The 16,793-nt window shown below is 41.7% G+C and overlaps 1 protein-coding gene across 1 annotated transcript in view; it reads left to right on the top strand.

Moving 5' to 3' along the window:
* Positions 1 to 14,863: 14,863 nt before the first annotated feature.
* The window catches only part of ptprdb (protein tyrosine phosphatase receptor type Db), a 61,588-nt gene continuing 59,658 nt past the window's right edge, over positions 14,864 to 16,793 (top strand). Inside the window, exon 1 of the mRNA XM_061086508.1 lies at positions 14,864 to 14,948. Coding sequence (XP_060942491.1) covers positions 14,864 to 14,948 — 85 coding nt within the window. The remainder of the gene's footprint in view (positions 14,949 to 16,793) is intronic.

Raw genomic sequence — 16,793 nt, forward strand, 5'->3', positions numbered from 1 at the left:
AGAGAGTCAGTCGGCTGTCTGTGTAGACAGAACTTACAAAACTCCATAAAATGAACATAATAGGAAGATATCATGAGTTTTGGTGAGCAGGTATATGTCCCTTAGATGACAAGTAACACAAACAATACAATTACCGTTTCTAACATCTGATTGCTAGTCAGCCTACAGAGAGTCAGCTACTGCCCACCCCTCTCACCATCCTGTGTTCGGAGCTCGGGAGCAGACAGAGCGCCTGTCAGAGCATGTCCTGGGTGTGTGGAGCGCTAAAACTCACCAGGTTTTAGCGCCATAAAGTGTTATATAAATGCTGTCAGGCGCTATATAAGTGCTGTGAGGCGTTAAATAAACGCTGTTGGGAGTTATATAAGCGTATTGTCGCCTCAACAAAAGTCTGGTTCTGTAGTGTAATGGACCCGACACCCGCATTTAATGGTAACTGGTTCAACATACAAGGGACATTGGGATGGAGTTTGTCACTTCATCGATGGAACATTGTTAAATATTCTATACATTTTACTGCAAATCCTCTTTTAACCCTTTTAAGAAGATAAAACTGAGCAGTTGGCCGTGGAAGATAAAACTCTCCTTAGTAATCACTTACTTTTATTTAACAGTTGAACATTATATGGATGGATGGATGGATGGATGGAAGATAGATAGATAGATAGATAGATAGATAGATAGATAGATAGATAGATAGATAGATAGATAGATAGATAGATAGATAGATCGATCGATCGATCGATCGATCGATCGATAGATAGATAGATAGATAGATAGATAGATAGATAGATAGATAGATAGATAGATAGATAGATAGATAGATAGATAGATAGATAGATAGATAGATAGATAGATAGATAGATAGATAGATAGATAGATAGATAGATAGATAGAAAGAAAAAACTATGCATACCAATTTGAAAATTTGGTCATATCTTTGCGTCATGGAACTATAAGAACCACATTTTTAACCAGTTTAGTCATATGGAACAATGATAGTGGAAACCAGAACTTACTTTGGAGGCAGCTTAGGAAGTCATGTCAGTCTCCCCACCTCTTGTTTTGCGCAGACTTCCTCTCTCTCTTCTTCTCATGCAAACACAGACACACACACACACACACACTGCAGGTCCAAACTTCCTTTCTCAGTGACATCATTGAGTTGTGGTGCCCCCAGCGGCAGCAGGCCGAGGAAGGGCGGAGGCACTGGTGCTGGCACTCAGATGTCTGATTTGATTCACCCTGACAACCAAGGACCATTTGGGAGCCCTGTAACCACGGCAACTCCCATCACAACATTCTGGGTGGTTGGTTGACGGGGCCAGTCAGGGCCGATGTTCCTTGCATCCATTTTTAATGGCCAGTGTACTTAGTTGCTCTTCGTGGGCCTGTCTCCCTGCGGTCCCATCTCCAAGAAGAGGAGGCAGCGGCACTTGGTAGAAAAAGCCCCCATTACATATTTATTGTCCCCTGTCTTAATTATCAAGCCAGAGGGTATGTGGGTTTAGCTCTCGCTTCCTCTCTCTCTCTGTCTCTCCTTTTAACTCCAAGGGTTGAGATCTTCTCTTCCTGTCTGTTTCTTTTCTCTCATCACTTCCTCCATTTGTCAGTTCTTCGTCCTTCTTAACTATGCATCTTCATATCCTTACAAACCAAGAAGCAAAGGAAAATGTGAGGTTTTTTCGTACACTGCACTCTACAGCAGCCAGTGTTATGGAAAATTACACAGTGTGTTCACATATTTCTGCGGGGAAACCAGAGGAACTGGCATGTGTGACAAACACAAGTGTGTGTGCCTTTCACCATGGGGTCAGATTTTGTGATCCTTGCATGGATTTATAATCTATTCCTCAGCTCAAATAGACCTCTAGTTAAGCATTTCCATTTGGGAAAGCTGCATTTAACTGTACTTCTTTAGCAGACTTCTCTCCTACTATTAATTGGCAGCACCATTTGTAAGCTGTAATCTACCCTCGGGCACATGTGGCATCTCTAATTATAATGCTTTTTTATCCAGTTGGCATGGCAATCGCCAGCGTGGTGCACAGCAAAGAAACATGAAATGGTCATTTAAAAATGCATGTGGGGTGTTTGCATCTTTGCATTTCCCTGCATGTTATTTTGAGTAATACTCATGTACTCCCACTTCACCGCTGGCCAAAATCAATCTGAGGAAAAGGGCTCTGTAACCCCATCCTTCTCTCCCAACCATTGCAACATGACATTGGAGAAGATTGATCTAGAAATGTATTTCTGGACTCCAGTGCCTCAGATCTCCCCTTTGACCTTCAGCGTTGTGTTATTATTTCTGTGGTACCAAAATTCCTCCATACTTTCTCTGATATTAACAGATTCTGAGCCTCTACAGCAGGGATGCCAGGGTGAAATTGGACAGGGGGCCAGATTTTTTCAAGCAAGACCTCAGGGGGCCGGATTACACTTTCGGACTGAAAAGGCCAAACACTGACTCAACACATGGATAGGTAGGTTATTTGAAATTATTCATGAAGGCCTACACATCAATAAGAAATTGCATCGGCACCAAAATAGCCTCACAATGAGGCCTAAAATTACATAGCCTAAAGCAGGAGACAGTTACCCTCTAAAAACGTTACATTTTCCTATCCATGCAAGTAGCCTACATTTATAAATTAGAAATGCAACAAAATAGACTAGGTGCCAACAAAACACATTTCCTATAAATAACACAAGTGTAAACTGTTAATTACTTTTATTATATTTATTGAAGGCTTGCACATGAAAACAAGTCAATGCAAAATAAGGCCAATTAAAAGAAGGCCAGGCCAAGTAGGCCTAAACGAGTCACAGAAAGAAAGCGCCAGAATAAAGTAGTCCAACATTAGACCATGTGATTGAATATCCAGTAGGAATTAGTAAAACAAAACGGTTCTTGAAAAAATAGGCAAATATGAGCTATCTAAAAACTAAATTGGCTCCATAACAGATGAGGCACATTAACTTTGCCAGTCATCACCAGTCACCAACCCATATTTCCACACACCCATGTGCCTTTATGGCACTAGCCTGGCTATCAGTCAACCCCAGCCCCTTTTATTCCCTCCCCCCCATATCACACTGGAAATGATAAAATATATCATACTCTCTGTATATTCTTTGTATACATAAGTCTATATACACATATTTATACATGTGTACATGTTATAATTACTATTATGATATCACTATTACTATTATTATTATATATACTGTTGCTGCCATTATTACTATATACTGCTTTTATATTGGTATAATTACTATCATATATAAATATATATTATGTTATATTATATACTATATATACTGTACTATTCTTATATACTGTCTAACAATAACATTACCATCTGTTTTTTATTCTTTCTACCTCAATATTTTTATCCCACACAGCCATTGGTCAAGAACTGTCACATGTCCGACCCCGACCTATTCACAGACACTCAGGACATCTCAGTACTTATTCAACACGGTGTACTTAGCGGAACATTCATAACAACCACATATCAAGCAGTCAAACAGAACAGAACTCAACTATCAGTTCGTTACAATATGTATTAAAATAAAACGAACCTTCGTGTGTATCTCGACATTTGGAGAATACGGCTTGCTGTTTCTGTAGCGATGATGCTAGCTCGTTTAGCTTTTGAGTCCGGAGTTGCCCTGTGTACTCGCCGTATTTCTCGGCGTGGGTCTCGTAGTGTCGTTTGATGTTGTACTCCTTTAGTACAGCCACTTGTTGACGACAGATAAGACACACGGGTTTGCCTCCTACTTCCCAAAAGAAATAATTTTCTCTCCATCTATCCTGAAAGATGCGAGCTTCAGTGTCGACCTTCCTCTTCTTTGACAACATCTCGATCAGCACTACCGGCGCTGCTGCAGCTGAGGCGGGCAGCAGCAACAGACCAACTAACGGAGTCCACCGAAAATTTTAATTTTTTTTTTTTTTTTAATTCCATCAAAATTAAATTAAAATTTATATTCTCCCCTTATCACCCTCGGGCCGGATGTGATGTACAGTCGGGCCGGGTCCGGCCCGCGGGCCGTAACCCTGGCATCACTGCTCTACAGGGTCTTCTCTGAGCCCACATCTAAATGATGAAAAGGGGGATTTGTTTCTTTGTGCACAGCAAGTATCGTACGTGTTCCTACACGGCTTGTAACGACCGGACTAAATCACAACTCCGATTTTGTTGCCTCATTTTAGTGCCTGAGCTATTTATTGATTTAGTTTCTCTGCTTACAGGTAATGTACGTGCCTGGTAAACAACAAATTCTGGTGGCAACACACTCTCTACACGGCCTGGCAGCTCGTAACGTTAAGCTACAGTTAGATAGTAGCAGCCTCAAACTCGAGGCAACACAAGAAGAAAGCGCCTAAAGCTAAACAGTCGTCTAAATGGTGTCTCTGACCCCGGCGGCAGAGAAACAATCGATGATAAGTTCCGAGTATTTTGCTGTTTTTAAGTACTGAGACGGTTATTTAGAGATTAAAAATTGTAAATGGGTGAGATTTTATTCTATGTGATTTTATTTTCTAAATTTTTTAAGAGATTTGCACATATTAATATATTCGAAAATTTAAGTTGAGTTTACATACAACTCTTAACAGTTAATATGTGATAAGTGATTTTAACTTCCAATTTGGCTTAGCAACAGAAAGCTGCTCTTGTCCTCGACTGTCGTTCCGTGATTCAAAAAACTAAAGTTCTGGCACTGACAGCAGTGCTGTTTTAAAGTATGTTTAGTACCGAAAGAAAAAAAACACTCAATCCTTACAAATAGTGAATACATGTGTCCTCTCCATATGAACTCACCTTGAGGGGGGCATGGACAAAGTGTGACTTCTTACATTCACATACCGCACAGCTCCTATCTGGCATGTGTCACTCCAGTGCTCGCCGGCAAGGAGGACCTTTCTTCTCCTTTCACAATAGGAAGTTCATCTCACGACTTGTGGTGTGCCATGGAATTCAATGAATGCATGAAGCAGGGTTCATGAACTGCTGTGTGGTTTCTCTGTAGCTGCCTCCTCCTCCTCCTCCTCCTCATCCTTTTATGAGCCAGAAAAAAACAGGAGGTCCACTGCACGGTGTTGGATGTGTGTGTGTGTGTGTCTGTGCTTGTGAATGGCTGCATGCTTTCCTCATGCTGAAGAGCACAGGTAATACAGTCAGGGGAGGAAGTGCACTCTCAACGAAGCAAAGAGAGGAAGGTAAAGGGCTGCACGTGTATTCACTGGAGAGCGACCAGCTGTTGAACACAATGTATAAAGTGAATACCAGAGGAGGATATAGGAGACCGGTTATAACTGGAGAACTGTGTGGATTAAAAGACCAGCTATTGAAGGGGTTTGGCCCATTTTAGTCAGGAGCAAATCCATATTTTATTTGATGTGAGAGGCGCTCAAGGCCTTTAAATAAATGATTACTGCTGTACTCCACCTGGTTGTGGAGGAGGTTACCCAGCAGGCAGGATCAGCACATCTGTATGTGCGTGTTTTTATGTGTGTGTGTGTTTGTGCATTGTCTTCCTGATGTGAGTCTGGTCCTGGTAGCCTACGGTCGTATGTGTAGAATGTCACAGGGCCACGGCAGTCGCATCATAACCATGCTGCAGGCTCATTCATCCATAGATCTATGCTTCTCTCCATCCATCCATGTATTAAAGCACATTACAGAGATGACTGCCTCCAATGTGCCACTTTCCCCCCGAGCACTAGACTCCACTGTACAGTGTAAGCCTCTGTTGGTCAGGGGGGGTATCATGGCTACATTGAGGAGCACAAACACACACATGCAAACATACACACACCATGAACAACAAAAGGTAAAATTGAACTCTGCATAAGTCGTTTTTGATGTCTTCTCCTTTTTCTGAATCATTGCCATTTTAAATGATTTTTATTGTTGGTGCACAACCTTGCAGAGACATTATGGTCCCAGTCTTTAACGCATTCGCACTTCTCTGTTGGCGGTAGGTACTTGGTAGTTTGCAGATCAAGGTTTTACTTGCAAAGCATAAAAGAAGCTCATAAAACATAATATGCTTCTAGTAAAATTTTAAACAGTGAGAAATAAAGTCGTGTCACCTGGACTATTAAGAAGAGAAACATGCTGTTCATACAGGAGGAGTTACTCACAATATGATGATTTTTATTCATTGTAATTCTTCCCATCTTTTTTTTTTTAATACAACTCATAAACTCATGAACTAATGGTGCTTAGTAAAGCACATACATAGAAAGGGGGAGCACATTTCTGAATCCGCCCCCTGATCCTGATAAAAGCCATAGTTTTACGGATTCTTCCCTGACCCGTACCACAACCTTCCACCCAGATTCGTAAAAATCTGTATAGTAGTTTTTGTGTTATTGTGCTTAAAATATACAAACCAACCAACCTACAAGCAGAGAGGGGTGAAAACGTTACCTCATTGGCGGATTTATAAATTCCTTCACGGTTTCTTCCAGCCCGGCCATTTTCCAAAACCCCAAGAAATTGAGTTTACTGTAACGTTAGAGAAGGAAAAGGCAGAAAATCCTCAAGAAGCAAAAACGTGTTTGACATTTTTGTTTGAAATATGACCTCGATGTTTAATCAGTTGTCTAAATAGATGCCTATTGTGTAGAGTGACTAACCCATTAATTGACTAATCATTTTTGCCCATGTTGTTACTTGAGGACATTTTACTGACTTAAAAAACCTCTTTGAGTATTTTTCCATTGTGGCTTTGCTGCTTCCCTGCAAATACCATTGATTCAAAGTGCTACATGACTTCATCTCCTCTTTACTCTTCCTGTTCTCTCCTTCCGTTCCTCACCCATCCTTCCTCACTGTAACTATCAACCTTCTCGTCTGGGGCTCGTTTCTCATCCTCCGCTCTCTTCCTCCCTCCATCCCTCCCTCTGCAGTCCTGCCACTATCTTTACGACCCTCTCACTAATGCACTGCTCAATTAGCCTTCGATGAGGTTTCCACTAAAGGCCGGGTAAATAGGTAATTACATGTTGTCATCCCCCCACCTCTTGCTAATCCACTCAACTTCGCTCTTTCGCAGTCTCTCTCCTGACTTCTTGCTCTTTCAATATCATGGATGGCTGCCAGAGACGGTCCAATCGAGGCCCAGCACGAGGCTGTTAGTCACAGCTGGCTTAGCCCTTCGATTGGCCACGTTCAGCACTCTGCTTAGTGCACAGTTTTCACTTTTTTCAGCCGACACTTCAGCTTGTGTTATTCGGACGCTTTATCATCAGAATAGGAGAAGTGGAACCACCCACTTGCTAAAATGCTGATGAAATCCCGCTGCTAATAGAGACATTAACAGGGCTACGTGTTTTATTTTTCTGTCGATCAGAGAGGTGAAGTGATTTGCGACAGGTGGAAACTAGTAGTTGGGGGGAAATTGTACTTTTGACTGACAATCACTGTGGCGCCCACGCTGTGAAGGCTGTTGATGGGATCAAATTGCCTGACTTAAGGCAACAGTCCACAGGCAGGTCTTTGAGGCCGAGAGAGGAAACCGGAGTATTTATCAGCTTTACTGCCGCTGAAATAAATTGATGCAAACATGTTGTCTTTGGTTTGTTCTCATCTGTTACATCAACAATAACAATGTTTGCCGGGATGAATAAATGTCTTTTCAACACCATCCGCACAGGCTGGCTCACGAGTTCTGCCATTGTCAAGGTGCAGCCATTATTCAACAATGTCGGAAACAATGTGGATTTTCATCTTTCATCGGTTGGGTCCAGGACACTTTCACACAAGGAGCTGCAGGAGAAGGACTAGGGCTCCTTTTCGACGTGGAAATTAATTCAAACAACAAGGAAAAAGACAAAAGGGAGTTATGCCTGCAAATTAAACTTTGAAATCGAAATAATAATGCATTCTGAATGGAAATGAAAGCTGGACACTAATTGGTAATAGTGAAAAAAAATTCCAGTCCTGGTTTGAGAGAGTAAAAAAGGTTGTGGTGAGACCACAAGTCAGACAGTCTGAAGAATGAGAAAATTCTGAGGAGAATTATAGCCTGTGTGGCCCTTTGGAGATAAAGGAAGAAAGCCACAAAGTAAGAAAGGAGAGGAGAAAATAGGAGAAAAGAGGGAGCCGGGATGGAGGGATGTACGAATGAAGGGTGGGAGCGAGGACATACTGTTTGGGGGAACGAGAGGAAGTGATAAGTTCAGTACAAGCCAGACAGCCTAAATCCTCATCTCACTCAATCATATTTTCCCTTCCTCTCGTCTCAGTCTGTCTTATTGATTTCTTGTTTCTGCCAGCGTCCTGAAAGCCGACTCAAATGACTGCTCGCAGTTTTTGGGGCTCCATCTCCTAGTGAAAACTACTGTTTGGTCATTTGTTGTCCTGGCTATATAAAGAAAGGTATCAGTGTGATCTTACCTAGAAAATGTATCTATTATATTTTTAAGGGAGAAAATGATTCTGACCGGATTACACTAAGAGCCAGTTGTTGTTTACAAAGTCCAAGCCAAGTGAAAAGTAATTTGCACTATTGTATGCATAGTTGAGAAAACCCTTATTAGCATTGTTCCAGACTAAATGGTACCGTAATACACAGCCTTTCACGTTGAAGCGGTTGATAACAAAGTATTGGCAGTGAAAAGTTTTGTTTGCCTCTGAACTATTGTAGGTAACTGCAAAAGTCAAAGTTTTTAATCGGTAAGAAATACAGTTGAAATATGCACACCACTCTTAGTATTACAATATGCGATTTCCCACCCAAAAAAGTTCAAGGCGACATATTATGCTCATATTCATACATTTAATTTGTATACATATGTACTTGGAAAGGTTTACATCCTCTAAACTTCAGACTTAATTTGACAATGCTGCAGCACTTCTTTTCAGCCTGTCAGACACACTTGGTTTTAGCTCCTGTCTCTCTAAGCCCCTCCTCCTGAAACAGTCTGCTCTGATTGGCTAGTTAGTATCTACATCCACCTGCTGCTCCCGGGTGCTATAAGCAGGTGGGTGTATCTATATGTGGAAGCAGATCAAATCTTTATGACAGTATGATGTCATCAGCTGCCGTCCCCACAGACACCGAGTTGTGTGCTTTTTAAAGATCAAGATATCTCTTAAAAACAGGCTCACGGGCTACTTCTGGAGTCTGTTTGAAACATGTAGCAGGGAAGATGACACAACTGGTTTATCTCGAGTGCACAAGTGTCTGTGTGTACACATACATCAAAACAAACTCCTTCCATCCGATTCCAGCTATGTTTTGTTTGTTGTGCTGCGTGAGACATTTTTGCCGTTTTTGTGCAAATTGTTATCCATCTGCTGTGAGTGTTTGAAGACTCAACTGTGAACGACAAGGTGGCGTCTTCAACTTCTGCGGGCGAAGCTCTGCTTTAAGGACTTCAAAAATCACACAACGAGACAGTGGAATAGATTAGGGCAGAATAATTTACAAACCTTCAGGGTGCAATTTAGAAAGGTTTCTGAAGCAGTCAGTGTCAACGTTGGCTTACGAACTGAAAGCAATGGCCACTAGACAGCAGACAGCATTGCTAAAGATGGGACATGAGGACAATACACTCGTGGACTCAAATTGTCTCAAAAATAGGTCAAGAGCCAAGAGTTATATGTGTTGGGACCATAGACTGTATACAAAGATGGACGACATGACAGCTCCGCAATAGTGAAGCCAAAGCATTGCGATCGCCATCTGGTGGCTGGCTGCAGTATATGTCATAAATCAAGTTTTGTTAGATACATTTTTCTCATAAATGGTTTCTGTCATTTTAAGTCGTCCTAATGAAAGTCCTAGTGTCCTAGTAGTCCTAGAGCCATTAACTTTTGTTTAAAGTAGTTTAATGATGCTTTAAAAATGAGATTGAAACGTAATGATTGACAGCTGAGATCAGCTCCATCCCCCAAAAGCTACAGCTGGCCCCAAATGTGCGAAAAGGGCTGCGTCCATATCCAGGATATTTTGTTTTCATTTCTAGATAGTGGATGGAATTGCAGACATGTTGTTCATCTTTATAAACAGTCTTGGGTTAAGCGAAAGACTTCAGTCACCGTTAACACTGTTAAGTTTAGTGCACTTGGTTAGTTCCTTTGACTCTTTAGTACCAAAGATTATCCACATGGATCCCCAGTTTTCATGATGTCATCCTGCGTCATCAGAGCTACATGGATCCACTTGGGGAATCAGACTTTGGTGACTGACTGCAGCTTATGCAGCTGGTGTTTATCCCTTGTGTCACAATGAGAAATAACCGATTATAAACAGTAATAATCAAGACTGCAGCTGGACCTCATGTATCATAAATAACGACCATCGGGATAAAACATGATTATTTTCTAATAACACATCTGTTTCACCTCTTTTGAATTTGCTGATTGGTCAGGGGAAATTCCCACACTCATGGATAAGCGCACTCCTATGTTACCATGGTTACTAAACAATCGTAATACAAAGTGTGCACATCAGCCACAGATTTCTTATAAGGTCCATTTCTTGGCAGTTCATGCCAAGGAGACAGATTTAATAACAATTTATCTCTTGGATTTAATATCTTGCACTAACATCACACATCTGTTGGTATTAATCTCTGTGGTTGGTTCTTTTTTATCCCCCGTATCCCTCATATAATGCGGAGGGATATAGTTATCAGTACGTCCATCCGTCCGTCCCTAATCTTTTCATTTCCAGAGCGAAAATTGAAAACCATTCCAGTTTAGAAAAACATTTCTAAATAAAATCTGGTCGTGATTCATATTTGGGGTTTTTCACAATGAAAAGGAAATTCAATTCAGTGCTGTTGGATCAGCGTTTGAAGTGATTGGTATAATTATGCTTTGAAAATTCCCTGCGACCATCAGCATAAGGTCTTGACCAGTTTGGAAGACGACATCAGATAACAAATGTTTCAATAACTCTTAGTAGTTCACCACCTTCCTCACTAGAAAAGAAAGAGGACACAAACCTTGTTTTCACCACTCAGCTTATGTGGTTTGAGGACACTTTGAGGCAACAAGTTACTCTTGTTGAGGGTTAAGGACAGAGGATGTCACACAATGTTAAAGCCCTATGAGACGAATTGTTATTTGTGAATGTGGGCTATACAAATAAAACTTGATTGATTGATTGATTGAAGTATAAATTGTCACTCCTTTCCCATTTCTGTCAGTCTGCCACCGTTTTAACAGGGCAAAAAGAATAAGTTAATTAGTATGTCTAATTTCATTTGGTGAATCAGCGGTGGGAATATCAAATCAAATTAGGAAACTCAGTGTTCTCTGCCTTGGCGCACGGTTTGCCTTTAGCTATGCTTTTTAGGATCTGTCTTTTGTCTTTGTCTCTATCTTTCTCAATGTCCCTTCCGGCTGTACTATGCCTTCGCTTTGTAGTCTATCCTCCTCCCCCCCCCCCTCTCCATTATCAACCACCCACACTTTCTTTTTCTACTCTTTACACTTTTGGATCTCATTCTGTCTTTATATCTTTTTTTTTTTTCACCGAGGCTTCCCCGTCTTAAAACTTTATAGGGTCATCTCTTAATAACTAGTTTTACCTATGGCAGTTAATAATAAACCAGATGTAATAAGCTATTATACAATAACCCTCCAAATCCAGTTAACCACCAGTCACTGCAATTACGACTGATTATATTGATTAGTATGGATTTGTGTTTCTACTGATGACAACTGGGGCCGGCGTGGTGGTACAGTGGTTAGCACCGTTGCTGGGCCCCTGGTTCGAATACCGGTTAGGTCAGGGTCTTTCTGAGTCCATGGGGTTTTCCCTGGGTACCTCCCCCAATATAAAGACACGTATACTGGGGTTAGGTGAGTTTGAGTCTCAAACGATCAACACTATAGTTTATGGATGGATGAAGGATACTGACAATTCTTAAGCATTTAAACAACCGTTTGTCAAGATATAGTATGAAAGCTATTTTCTATTTCTGATATTTGAATGTGATTGATCATTTTTTAACACATCTAAAGGGTCAACATTTTTACAATTTATCACATTTTCCTGTAGAAATTAAAGTAACACTTAATTGTATTACTTTTCAATCTGTCTCACTTTATCCTCTTCCTCGGTTCTTGTCCTCATCTTCTCCCTCCTGCCCATGTGTCCGTCTGTCTGTCCTGGGGAAAATAATCCCAGTCTGTCACTCTTTGAGTCAGTCTTTGTTCTGTCAGGAACTATCTCAGAGATAAGTGTGACTGATTGCTTCAGGCCACGACAGACAGTGTATAATTGAGTGATAGGGACGAATGTAAGTGAATGGCTTAAAGCTGCGTGTGATCCAGAGCAGCAGCAGCAGAAGCTCAGGCCATCGGGAGGCTCTTCAGTCGAGCCCTCTGTAATACAAGCAACCACAGCCACCCAGATTACAATGTGGAGACTACCTGATGTGTGTTTGTGTATCTGTGTGTGTGTGTGTGTGTGAGTGTGTTTGTGTATCTGTGTGTGTGTGTTTGTGTGGCTCAGGTTATCTTCTTTTTGTCTGCTTTCCATCCCAGTTCTCTTTTCTTCTCTGTTTCATAGCTCTGTTTACCACCCTGCTTTCCTTTCTCCTCCCTCCACACACCTCATCTCTCTGTCTCTTTATCTGTCTTCCTCTTCATTAGTCTCCCTCTCTCTCTCTCTCTCTCTCTCCCACCGTTATCTTAGCTTTTTAATTAACGTGACATGCTGCGAAGTGAGATACTAAATAATGCAAGCTTTTCCAGTGACATTGAATCAGGCCGAGGGATTAGTGGCCCCACACAAACAAGTGCTCGCACAGACGCACAAACACACACACACACACACACACACACACACACACACACACCAAACACAGACACGCACACACACATACACATTCCAAAGCAGATAACCTTCTTCATTAGTTCAAAGCCTTTAACTATATTCTTTCATCAAAAATAGGAAAATGGTGACTTTATGCCATTTATCAGAGTTTCCAGTAAAATAAAAAGTGTAGTGCATTATGTAGGGGTCATGGTGCTGTGAGCAAAAATGTGGATAAAGTGGTTGAAAACAAAGCTTGTGAAAGAGAAGAAAATGTATATACACTGTCCGACGACCAAAATATTCATCAGTTATAAGGAAATCAATAAACTAAAGACAAAGGCCACTTGTAAAAAATCGAATAAATAATAGAATTCCTTTTACACATACTGTTGGATACTGTAAATCACAGCACAGGGTACTTAATTTGAGCAGGGAGAGATCTAGGTTATCCCAAAGCAATTGTTTTGGACCAAACCAAGTGGAAAATCCACAGTGGGTTTAGCTGCTCGCTGCCTTGGCTGCAGGGACGCGATGAGCTCCCGGTTCCAGAGTTCTTCTGCCCCCACCTTCTTTGTCTTTTTTTAATCAGATGGCTTGTTCAGGAGTGGAGCGGATTAAGACTGCTGCTGCCACTGCTGATGACTCTGTCCAGTTTTGGAAAGCCAACAAATGCATGCACGCCCACACGATATGGAGCATGCAGCTGCAAGCACACAGAGAGACACACACACACACACCCACAGGTTTATATACAAGCAATTTAGGCAGTCACCATGAATATATACATGTATGTACATATGCTACAGAGGCATCAACATATGCACGAGTTGCCCCATATGCATGCACAATCCAGTGCAAGCACAAGTGCACAATACACATGGACACATTGCGTCTCATCGCTCGCTCGCCTCCCAGGGCCTCTCACTCAGCGCTGTCAGTTTCTGGACAGCAGCGGTGATCTGCCATGTCTCATCGTGTCACGTGATTTGAGCGATGAGATTTCTGACACACAGACTGACGCCTGGTATCTTCTAATGCCAGACACTCACACCAGGCGCCGCAAATGGCGGAGAGACGGATGGATGTGAACGACAGACGGACAGACAGAGAGAGAGGGGGGGAGAGGGGGAGAGTTAAAAAAATCTGACTGAGGTAAAGACAAAATGAGGAAACATGGGAGATTGTGGCCGTGAAAGACAAGATTAAAACTGCCAAAAGGAAAACTTTCCATTTCAGGTGTGGGTAAAGGATGAAAGTGTAATGAGGAGGGAAGCGCTGGGAGAGGCAGAGAGAGTCAAAGGAAGGAAGTGAGCGAAGGATGAAGGCATGAAGACATCCAGCTGTATGTTGATCTAACACTGTGTGCTACATAGCCCGCAGATAACAGCAGTCAGTCTCCTCCCACTTTAATCTGCCCATCATCCATCAGTCCCTCACTCCACTCTTCCATCTTAAAGCCATTCTCTCTTCCTCATCAATCTGAAATGAGGCCGTTTTGACGTACGTATGAAAGGAAATCTGGAATTGAAGTCCGGGCCGCTTGGTAGATTGTGTAACAGATAAAAAAACTGAATGCAGAAAAATCGAGGGCATCGCTTACGTGGGACGTGGGAAAAAAACTTTAGAGAAGCCGAACTGATGCTTCTATGCCTAATGTTTGCTTTAAGTTGAAATTCATCAGCTACTTTGTGAACTTTGTACACACGCACACACACACACAGAAACACACCTCCGGCAATGAGTGTATGGTCCTAATGAAGCGAGAAGAGGAGAGGCAGCTGCATAACTGGAGTGTGAGGCCTAGAGGGAACACACGTCTGCATGTGTGTGTGTGTGTGTGTGTGTGTGTGTGTGTGTGTGTGTGTGTGTGTGTGTGTGTGTGTGTGTGTGTGTGTGTGTCTGTGTGTGTGTGACTATTTAATGTCTGAATCTCTCTTAATTTGGAGCTTGGCAGGATGTTAATGTCTACGTTTTCCCTGTCTTCTCTCTCTCTCCAGGTTGTGAGGGCCTGTTTCTATCGTCCTGTTGTACAGTGAGGCAGTGAGCTCACGGTGGATACAGCATGCATGTGTCGACATATCCCATGATGCACTCTGCCAGTCCAGGCCTGCTCCTCCTTAGCTTCCTCTTCCTGGCTGATGCTGACTGTAAGTCTTTTTCATTCTCCAACACACAGACACACAGTCCTATATTTTAGTTTCGAAACACTTCACTGAGTTTTTGAGAGCCTAAAACTTAGAAGATTGGCTCTGCAGCTGTGTTGTTGTACAGACGGGCAAAAAAAGGAAATGTTTGTTCACGATGGCGCTTTCAGAATCAGAATCAGAATCAGAAGGTATTTATTGCCAAGTAGGTTTACACCTACCTGGAATTTGCTCTGGTTATTGGTGCATACAATGAACATAGAAACATAAAAACACAATAAATACACCACACATAAGAAAAACAATAAAAAACAATATATATTTACTCACTATTTACTTCTTATTTACTCACTTTTTTAATATTTATACAAAGTAACATTTATTTAGACATACACATATCTATATAAAAATATATAAAAGATATAAAAAGTGAAGTAAAAAGTGAAACGCAAAATGCAGAATGCAAAACAGTGAACAGTGTCAAATTGCAATATGCAATGTAATACAGTATAATATGATATAATATGTGTTAATGTAACACATCCTTGAGGTGTGGGGGCGGAATAAAAGTCCAAGTCAGGTGGGGGTCCCGGGCCTTTTTGATAAGGCCAACTGCAGCCGGGAAGAAGCTGGTCTTGTGGCGGGCGGTTTTAGTCCTGATGGAGGGAAGAACCTCAAAGAGTTTCTTTCACCCACAATCACCACCCGGCAAAATGTTGTAAACACTCAAGTCAGGAACAGTTCAACCTCATCGTCGTTCCAAGAAAATAATCCCTCATCATCATTGTTTTTCCTTGTTTGTAACCAAGCAACCAACTGCAGAGTAGACAATCTGCTTCCTGGTAACACCGGCATTCACGAGCCCAGTGTACGTGAATGGTCACATGATATATATTGTATTTCCTAGTGCGTTAGAATGGACATAGATTATCATTTATAGATTTAAAATGCCGTTTTAAAATGAATATACATTAGTATGGATATAGCCACAAACGCACACACAAACCTGTGTACCTGCGTATAAAGAGGCTGTTAGATTATACACATCATCTAAATGCACTTGTCGAGAGGACATGGGTTTCTTTAAAGCTCCGCCCCTGATATCCCTTCCCTCCTGTCTGTATGGGATGATCTGTACATGTGTGTTAGGAGGCAGGTTTGACACGAGGCCAGCTGTTTTGGTCCATCCCAGCATTTGGCATCGACCGATAGACAGCATATGGCAAATCAGATAATTTCTCCACTGCCTCTGTGATTGTGTCCAACATGTGCATGTGTGTGTGCACGTGTGTGTGTGAGATCACTTATTGGGGCTCGTCCACTGTCTTTCTCTGGGAGCTCATTCAGATTTCAGTTGAGCCCAGTTATTGATTTATTTTTTGTCCAAGCAATCTACCTTTTGACTCTTACTGAAGATAGATAGCAGATGATGAGCAGAAGCTTGAGACGGTTGTTTATATTCTAAATGTTCTTCCCAAAAACCTGCAGATAACAGATAATCCAGGTGTTTGAAACCAGCATATGGTGTTTACACAAGCAAACAGAAGAAACCATTACTGGGATACTCTTGACCCTGCATGACGCCCCAGTCAATTTGTCAGGTTGATGATTAGGATGATTAGGATTGAGTCTTTGAATCCGTTAACACTGTTAATGAAACAGCCTGAGACGAAGGACAAAGGACATGAGAACAGAAGCGTAGGAAGACAAAAAGATGGAGTAGACAGAATAATAGAGGAGAAAGAAGAGGATTAAAGAATTCAGTTGTACAGACTCGCCATGCAGACTATGTATCCATTTACTGTGCCGCCAAACATGGTCTCCTGCCAGGAGTGGGTGGCGATGATG

Source organism: Limanda limanda, chromosome 2, assembly GCF_963576545.1.
Source record: "Limanda limanda chromosome 2, fLimLim1.1, whole genome shotgun sequence".
Lineage (NCBI taxonomy): Eukaryota > Metazoa > Chordata > Actinopteri > Pleuronectiformes > Pleuronectidae > Limanda > Limanda limanda.